The sequence below is a fragment of the Ptychodera flava genome, chromosome 16 (genome assembly GCF_041260155.1).
Source record: "Ptychodera flava strain L36383 chromosome 16, AS_Pfla_20210202, whole genome shotgun sequence".
Lineage (NCBI taxonomy): Eukaryota > Metazoa > Hemichordata > Enteropneusta > Ptychoderidae > Ptychodera > Ptychodera flava.
Genome location: NC_091943.1, coordinates 1,763,824 through 1,773,021, shown reverse-complemented (window position 1 = coordinate 1,773,021; position 9,198 = coordinate 1,763,824). Strand labels below are relative to the sequence as shown.

Sequence of the window (9,198 nt, the reverse complement as noted above, 5' to 3'; positions counted from 1 at the left end):
GATGCTAATTTTAGCTCTGTAATGCTGTTTGAAAGGCACGTGGCGGTTGGTGTACACTTTTCCTCCAGGATGAGACAAAACGAGCAGACTATCCGAACATTTCTTTTTTTAAGCTATATAGCTCATGAAAGTCTACTCAACCAAATGTAAGAATGGATAAATACCAGAGCCATGTGAAAAAATCGACCCTTTATCGCGAAAAAAACGGTAAAAATACTCTAAAATACTATTTACGAATTGTCCAATGACAAGGTCTTTTACGAAAAGGTAAATGGCAAATACCATATTTTATGGGGATGAGGTTGTTTTTATTTTCAGTTGATACAAAATAATCCCAACTTTTATCAAAGCTTACTCGCTAATTTAGGACTTTACGTTTTTTTCAGAGAGAATACGAGTTTTCGGAGCATTAATACTCCAACAGAAGTCGAAAAAATTGACAATTAATGTTTGTTTTAAAACTGAATTCGGCGATCGTACCCTCTTATAGAAATAGTCGAATAGCCTATTTCATTCGCGTTGCAGTCACAACGACCACTATCTATCAGCAAGGTACAAGAGGTAAGTAATCAGCAAGCATCCGCTTCGTTTAACGGTAAATATCGACTTTAATTTAAGGAAACGAATCTAATGATCTATCTAGATTTTTCTGTCGAAAAATCTGAGTAAATGAGAGAAGTGAACCTCCAGGACGAAAGTTGAAACGTTGGTAAATATTTTGAAACGAAAAATCAAAATGGCGTCCCGTGTGTTGTGGTCGGTCGGTTCTATTGTCCAAAATAACGAATTGTTCTGTACTTTTCACGAGACAGTTTATAGAACTGATTCAAGATTATCTGTGCTTAAACATGTGTTTTTGCATGATTTGTGGCGCATATCGTAGCGTTCCAATGGCGTCAATTTTGCCACGTTCACAAATTTCAGCTTGCTCAAGTTTAGTGCCCGTTTCCAGCAGAATATTTGCCACAACAACTTGCTAACATGTAAATCGCGTAACCGGCGGAGTCCCCTTTGTTGGATCATGTGTGGAGTTTATAGAACACAGTCTTAGTGCTACCTCCATGGTTTATGACTGCTGTTCACGTAAAATCCTTTTACAGAATAGTGATCAGAGAGCCCGCACTTAAAAACGGATATGTCTGTCCATCGTGTGTACCACACGTTTGCTAATTTGGCGTTTTGCTGTGGTGACTGAGGAGCTAATATAGTCATGGTGTAGACTAAACAATTTCACGTAAATGCTGACTACACAATAATGAGAGCGGATATGTCTGTCCATCGGGTGTACCACACGTTTGCTGATTTGGCGTTTTGCTGTCGTGACTGAGGAGCTAAATTTAGTGATGGTGTAGACAAAACAATTTCACATAAATGCTGACTACACAATAATGAGAGTACCATATAAAAGAACTGAACATGTATGTTTTTCAGATAATCATAAGTTTGGAACGGTCTTTGTTGCATATCGCTAACCATACAGGATGAATTACTTTCTTAAAAATGTTACTGCAGATGCATTTGATAAGTAAGAAATGATTCCACAACTACGATTGCTGCGAACAAGACAAATGTAATGTGATTGTATTTCAGCTTTTTGTGAAAAACTGCATCGGCAGTAGTGATTGACTTTGAAAGAGAGCTGGTATTGTGCTTATTATCTTGTCCTCTTGTCGCCAGAACAGTTCAAGTCAACAGTATACACTGTTCATGTATGTATTACTGGTGAACTCTTTACATCTGTCAGGATAACAAGTGGATTCAAAATGGCTGAAAACAACATCCAGGAAGAGGAATTGTTGGATTACGATGAAGATGAACAGCAGGAGACTACACAAGAGGCAGGGGGTGATGTGGACAAGAAGAAGGATGTCAAAGGAACCTATGTATCAATACACAGTTCAGGATTTAGGGATTTTCTTCTGAAACCTGAGTTACTACGGGCTATCGTGGACTGTGGCTTTGAACATCCATCAGAAGGTAAGAGAATGCATGAGTAGCATTATTGATGTTAAACTTATGACCTTTATCAAAGTCGTGAATTTAAATTAATACTTTAATACGGTTTGGTCTTTGATTAGACAAGATATTTATCTGTGTAGCCTTCGCAGAAGACATCTTGCCCACACTGTCATTGCTTCAATTTCAAATTTATTCAAAAAGTACACAATGAGAAATCTGAAATTTAGTCTATATTCAGGTGTGAGTCACACTGTCTTCCAGTGCTGAGTATTTTTGACTCATTAGACTGCAACACATTAACTAAAAGTGATATACATTGTTACATTGTGAGCAGAGGGACAAAAGAGGTGTCATCTGTAAATTATAATTTTATTTCCTCTCTTGCTCCACAGTTCAGCATGAGTGTATTCCTCAAGCTATTCTCAGTATGGATGTGCTTTGTCAAGCTAAAAGTGGTATGGGCAAGACTGCTGTCTTTGTCCTCGCTACATTGCAGCAAATTGAACCAGTTGATGGTCAGGTGAGTTTGCAAATTTTATACATGCGCATTTCCAGACGAGAAGACACAACGGCATGGGGGGGGGGGGGGGGGGAATATGAAGTAAACCAATCAAGCCACAGTAATTTTAGTTAGAAAGAACCAACCAGTCATCTTGTGAAATGTAATTAAGTCGCATCTTATTTGTGAGTCATGTACAGTAATTATAATCCCCAACAGAAGAGATTGTATATTAATACTCTTTGCAATTCAAGTTTGCACTGAAGTGCCTCTCTGCTAATATTTCTGTTGGTCGTTCATTAATTTTGAAGTCAATTTGACTCAAAGGTGATTTGTTTTCCAGGTTTCTGTACTGGTTCTGTGTCACACAAGGGAATTGGCATTTCAGATTGCCAAAGAATACGAGAGGTTCTCCAAATACATGCCAACAATCAAAGTTGGTGTGTTCTTTGGTGGAATCAACATCAAGAAAGACGAGATGACCTTGAAGAACAACTGTCCTCACGTAGTGGTTGGAACCCCGGGGCGTATACTGGCATTGGCAAGAAACAAGACCCTCAACCTGAAGCATGTCAAGCATTTCATCTTGGATGAGTGTGATAAGATGCTTGAACAGCTTGGTAAGCCCATGTTATTAGATTGCAACACTACAACAACAGTTTTACAGAGGATATATTTTGCATAAATTGACCATTGCAGGGTTTTCTCTTGATAGCGCAAATATGCCCATATGATGGTGACCCAAGTGCATACTGTGAATTTGCTGTTGTTTGTGCTCCTAAAATGTTAAGTCTGCTCCCTAATTTTGATGAATGGAGCAGAAATTGTCCCTCTTTAGTGAACATGCAGAGAAAACACTACCATCATACTGAAGGATTCAAAGCGATGTATGATTGTAATACGTGAATGTTGCGATATTTCAAAACAGTTCAATGATACAGCGTAAATTAATATTATCATTCTGTGAACAAATACTTGAATGTGGGGAAGGTATGACAAACATGTACTGTAACAGGATATTCAAAGTGTTAACTGAAGTCAAACGCTGCTTACTTTTGCAGACATGCGAAGGGATGTGCAAGATATCTTCCGCCAAACACCTCACGAGAAGCAAGTCATGATGTTCAGCGCTACTCTCAGCAAAGATATCCGACCAGTGTGCAAGAAATTTATGCAAGATGTAATTAGAAAATCATTTCTTATATCAAGTCACGGTATGGTACCACCAGTGTGCTAAAAGTGGTTGAAAAGGCCTCGGGGTCAACGTGAGCTAATGTAGGTGGTGTACTTCATGTTCCAAATGAAGTAAAGGGTTGTGGCAGCCAGCTTTGAAGCAGACGGGCAAGGCATCCGTGTTAAGCAGCAGGCAGAAGATGTCATCTGGAAAAGGGCAACTAAAATTTCAGAATAAAAGCCTCATATTTGTTCAATTTATCGCGATGATATCGGACTGTCAGGGAATCGTGTGGAGTCACTAGTTTAAAGCTTCTTTGCTGATCATCTCCGGAATCACCGTGCAGTGCTCTGGAAGAAGCCATCAGCTCGACCTACATTTTGATTTTCCATGAAATCATAGAAAAGCAGAGAAGCACGCAGTCAGTTCACCATTTAGATAGTTGAGTGCCCGTTCACCAGAAGAAATAAGTATTATGCAGTCCGCCCACATTCACCATTATTTGTAGCTAGCTAGCCATCGCAGTATTGCAGAAGAAATAAAGTTCTTTCACATCAAGCTTCACCGGTATTCAAAGAAGAAATATAAAATGTTTGCATCAACCTCCTGTCCCATCAGGCATAGTGTAGGTCCTAGCTTACGTTCCTGCTGTAGGGTATTAGAGTAGGGTTAGTTCATCAATATATATCAGCACCAAGTCAAGTTGGTCCTGTCTCTACAAGTCGCATTCTGAACTGTCAGTTATGCAGTGTGTGCTGCCAGTTGGAAGCAGTCATAATCTTTTTCTGTTCATGCTCTACGATATTTTTTACATCTTGCGAAATTTGCCCGTGAAAGTTTGATCGGTCAGCAGTTGCCACAACGCGCATAGACTGTCTGCAATATCAAAAAGCCTGTTTGCCCAGAAGTTGCTCAACTTGCCTTGCATGCCATGTAAACCCAAGCTACTAGCTGCTGCAGTGAAGCAGAGCTGAGAAAATGGGAGCTCAGTTGGAATTTTCCACCACTATCAACGTGAACCTCCAGATGATGAAAGCATTCCTTGCCTCGGAATACCTGTATCAGGGTCAAATAGTGAATCGAGGAGAAACTCGGTGTACACCCCAGCTCATGTTTGGTTGGTGATTGAGAAAAAAGCCAAACAAGCCTGGACGTCTCTTCCACTCACCTACATCTTCAACAACTACTGTGGACTTCTGTATGTGTGTGTGTTGTGGATCAATCAACACATCAGGGGCTGGAAGTTCGACATGCCGGTTTTTTCATCCGGAAACCAGTCTTGTCTTCTCATCTCAGTGAAATTTTTGTCTTTCAATATCATACATCATGAAATGAAAGATTGATTTATTGTTGTTGTTGAAATAGCATGATGAAATTAGCATGTCATGAGCACATATAAAAGAGTGTAGGTCATCAGTTGTCCATTTCCCAATATTTTTGTTCAAAAAAAAATTGCATTAAGTTAGTCATGGCCCATTTCCTGTTTCTACTCAAGAGTCAGTGTGATTGCACGTTTTGACTCAAGATATATCAAAGTTGTCCCAGGTACTTTCAATTCATAAATTTGAGTCTAGCAGTTCATGCAAATGATAAGATTGTGTTTGAAAAACAGACAAGATGCAAGTCCACATTTTCTGTTTTCATGCTTCCTTGCTCACTGTTTCTTCCATCCAAAGGAACACCATTAACTGCTGTCAGAAAGATCATTGTTGTTTAAAATGTTGAAAAAAGATTTTTAATTTTCAATACAATTCAAATGTTGCCATCAACAAAAGCAAGAAAATTTTGTAGAGTGGGACTTGCATCTTGAATGTGCTTATGCGATGACCAATGCTCTCTAGCAACATTTAATGTAGGGACTACAAAAAAAAAATCTGTTTAGCTTAAATCCACCAAGCAAACTAAATTGGTCAAAACACTTAATCACTGTAAAATTCTCTCAGATATTTCAAAAACAATCAGTTTTTCAATATTATAACAATGCTGAATGTTTATTTATTTGGACAGCAACCGTTCATTATACATGCAAGGTTTTGAACTTCTTGATTTCCTTGATTAATTAAGTGTTTTGACCAATACTGGCTGTCACATTCTTGTGAACAGCGTGATAAAAGTTTTCATATGAATTCCTCCCATAGCCCATGGAAGTGTATGTAGATGATGAAACAAAGTTAACCCTCCATGGACTCCAGCAGTACTATGTAAAGCTCAAGGATAATGAGAAGAACCGCAAATTGTTTGATTTGCTAGATGTGCTAGAATTTAATCAGGTACAAACATGTCACGGTTGAGTTAGAAGCCCTGTAATGTTAAAGGTATATTGTCACCTGTTCTAATTTTGCCACAGTTACCATGGCAACAGAAAATCTAACCAATCACAAATATTAAGCGGGTGGCCGCTTTTTAAAAACAGCGCCCTCACATGGGCATTTTGAATACCAAGGAATATCCCTTTGACCGTATATGGGCATATTTAGATTACAGGTGACTATACCTTTAAGCACGGTGTACTTTAAAAGTAATGATCAGTCCGTCTTCTTTGTGAAGAGTGTGAATGTTGACCTTCCAGACAAATTTGATGATAAACTCTGTATCAGCAACAAATGGGAAAATTAGTTTCATCTGAATTTTACTGACAGCATGTAAATGTGACAAAGGTACCCGACTGCAAGGACTGTTATACATTATGTATAAACTCATTCATGTGGCCTTTTTGATTACAAGCACCACACATTTTGTAAAGACAACTTTAAGGCCTCACAGAAATTTGGCCTCTTTAGTGGTCATTAATGGCTCATAATAGTGCTGTTGTATTGTACCACATTAAGTTTGTGAATGACGTACATCTTTAACAGCAATATATTCGTTGCTGATTCCTGTTGTTATTGGCATGATTTTAGTCAAAATTGTCATGGTTTTCCTACAGGTGGTGATATTTGTCAAGTCAGTTCAGAGGTGCATAGCTTTATCACAGCTTTTAGTAGAGCAGAATTTCCCAGCCATAGCCATTCACCGTGCAATGAATCAGGAAGAGAGGTGAGTACAGCAAACATCAAATGTATTGAGGGTGACATTGGTATTGCTGTAGCAAATTATATCAACAAGTTTTGCATAAGTGTGCAGTGCCAAAGATAGTTGCTCATTACCAATTTAAAGTATTCATGAACCTCAAATCTTGCACAACATTACCCAAAGGATTCAGTAAACCAATGAACTTATTCTTCCAGCTCTGCTAATGAAAAATTATCAAGTACACTTTCGTTTCATATACATCGCAGAGGGCACTTTCATTGTGCATGCTGCTATATGTCATCGTGAGCCAGAGCTGGTATTTCAATGTTCGTGGTCATATTGCCAAACTCAGCCAGCTTCTGTTCACTAGAACCATGAAAAATTTGTAATTTGCTGGTGTGTTGCACTTGAAATAACCTCATAGATCTCAAGTTGCTGCATGAATGCTTATACCTTAACACACCAGCTTTCCCCATCTGTCAAAAAAGTGTGTGCCATGTATCTGTTCTTTTACAGACTGTCTCGCTACCAACAGTTCAAAGATTTCCAGAAAAGAATCCTTGTTGCCACAAATCTGTTTGGCCGTGGCATGGATATTGAGAGAGTCAACATTGCCTTCAATTACGACATGCCAGAAGACTCCAACACATACCTACACAGAGTAAGTTACATTCAATGTCTTGAAGGCAAGCTAATAAACGGAGAGGTGGACCCTGTATTGCAACAAAAGTGACCATAGCTTCCGCTTCATGGAAGTATAGCCGTTTTGGTTTCAAGTGAAACAGATCAACTTCATAGGGCAGAATCTGAGCAACGGAGAAAGTCTTAAAATCTTGTCATGCTTGTAGTATAAATGGGTATCACTCATCTTATCTTCTGTAGGTGGCCCGTGCTGGGAGGTTTGGCACCAAGGGTTTAGCCATCACATTTGTGTCTGATGAAACAGATGCCAAGATTTTGAATGAAGTACAAGACAGATTTGAAGTCAACATTGGAGAACTGCCTGATGAGATTGACATTTCATCCTACAGTAAGTGGCATATTCTACCATGTCAATCAAATAACCTGGTTGGCTCCTTTCTTTGTGAAGTCTGCAATGTGCAAATGTGATGATGCCTTGGAACAAGTATGGCATAAGTAACTGCCATAGCAGTGTACCTCATAATGCAATATGAAATGCTAAAGATGAAACTAATGTAATGCAAATAGTATACCAAAGTGCACGCATCGTTGTGCTGCATTTTTTCAGAGCAAAATGACTAACATTCAGTTGTAGTGACTCTTATGTCCTATTTTTTGCTTTCTTTCAGTTGAACAACGTTAATAACAGTATTACAGCATCATGACCAAGACCAACGTGTTTTAAACAACTTTTAAATTTTTGTTCTGTGTTTTCCCAATCAAGATATTACAAAAAAGCTCATGTGAAGCTTCAACTGTACTGTTTTTTAGTTCGGTAAAAGTTTAGGGCAGTACATTTCAAGCATTTAAACCTGACAGTGAGTCATATATTTGTGTTTAAAAAGTTTTTGATGTATATTGCTTTCAGTTAAGTCTCGAAGGAGAATTAAAATTCGTCTGACCACTGCATTTATTACAAAGAGTAGGGCCTCCTGTTGCCAGCTAGATTTCATAGCTCATGTGAAACAAATTGTGTACGACTATAATTTCCAAAATCTTTGCCGATTAATTTCATACTCAGTAGAGTAATGGACATTTTCCTTGTCAGCTTCTCTGCCACAATCTTTGCAGGAAGGAGTGGTTCGGCCCATTTGTGCAAGTTTCTTGGTCTTCATACAGGGTGGTCTTGTCTTTGTAGATACTTAACCAGATGGTGGAGATTCAAGCATTGAGAAAAAAAAGTTTTTTTCCTTTGTACTGTAATGTAACATTCCTTTTCAGAACTACCCTTTTGAAACAACTTAGTCTGTAATAAAAGATTTTGTATTTCTCAAAAAAAAAAGGTTCGTGGTTTGACTTGCTTCAAATCATACTTTGGTCAAACTTCAATATTAGAAATTCAAAATGGTTGCCAACTGATGAGATGCTGTAGTATTGAAGTGTAAAGTCAACGTATAACTATAGGTACACTACAAGTCAACTTAAAGTGGCAATTTTCAATCTCAGTTTTTCGCATTAGTGGCGTTCTACCAGTCAAACACCTTGCCAGTACAATGTTTGATTTCTGTAACATTAATTACACAAACTGATCTTAACCTTTTGTCATATAAAGTGACATTTTCTGGAGCGTATGCCCATGTGTTGCCTGTTTGATGTCCACTTACACAATGAATGCTGCCATAGCTTCGCTCCCTTTTTAAGGGAGGCTCCACCTTTAAGCTACTTATTTTCTCTAATTCTCATGAATAGGTTTATTACAGTTTGTGGACATTTGCTGAAAGCAAAATATGGCACTGCTTTTTACTTTTTTACTTTGGATTTTAACTCAAGCGTGCCAATTATTGAAGGAAAATCTAAGCAATGAATGTGACCAGCAGTCAAACTGAAGTGATGACGCATTTTGATTAAAACTTTCTAGGAGAAATAGACTTAA

The 9,198-nt window shown here is 38.3% G+C and overlaps 1 protein-coding gene across 3 annotated transcripts; it reads left to right on the top strand.

Annotated features, from left to right (window-relative positions):
* The first annotated feature begins 19 nt into the window (after positions 1-19).
* On the top strand, positions 20-8,607 carry LOC139152481 (spliceosome RNA helicase DDX39B). 3 transcript variants are annotated; one of them, XM_070725636.1, is made up of 11 exons: positions 20-267; positions 387-561; positions 1,745-1,977; positions 2,352-2,479; positions 2,802-3,078; positions 3,520-3,638; positions 5,771-5,902; positions 6,559-6,668; positions 7,161-7,305; positions 7,527-7,674; positions 7,955-8,607. In XM_070725636.1, the coding sequence occupies exons 3-11, from the start codon at positions 1,764-1,766 to the stop codon at positions 7,966-7,968; spliced, it is 1,287 nt and encodes a 428-aa protein (XP_070581737.1). In that variant the 5' UTR covers positions 20-267; positions 387-561; positions 1,745-1,763; the 3' UTR covers positions 7,969-8,607. The 3 variants fall into 3 exon arrangements, with proteins under 3 accessions (XP_070581737.1, XP_070581736.1, XP_070581735.1); XM_070725635.1 differs by having other exon boundaries at positions 23-207; XM_070725634.1 differs by lacking the exons at positions 20-267; positions 387-561 and adding an exon at positions 1,467-1,525.
* Positions 8,608-9,198: the final 591 nt, after the last annotated feature.

Excerpts from the sequence above, each read along its gene's own strand:
- LOC139152481 (XM_070725634.1), top strand. The coding sequence starts at position 1,482 with ATGAATTACTTTCTTAAAAATGTTACTGCAGATGCATTTGATAA. Across the intron at positions 1,978-2,351 it reads CTTTGAACATCCATCAGAAG|TTCAGCATGAGTGTATTCCT; the intron begins GTAAGAGAATGC and ends CTTGCTCCACAG. Across the intron at positions 5,903-6,558 it reads ATGTGCTAGAATTTAATCAG|GTGGTGATATTTGTCAAGTC; the intron begins GTACAAACATGT and ends GTTTTCCTACAG.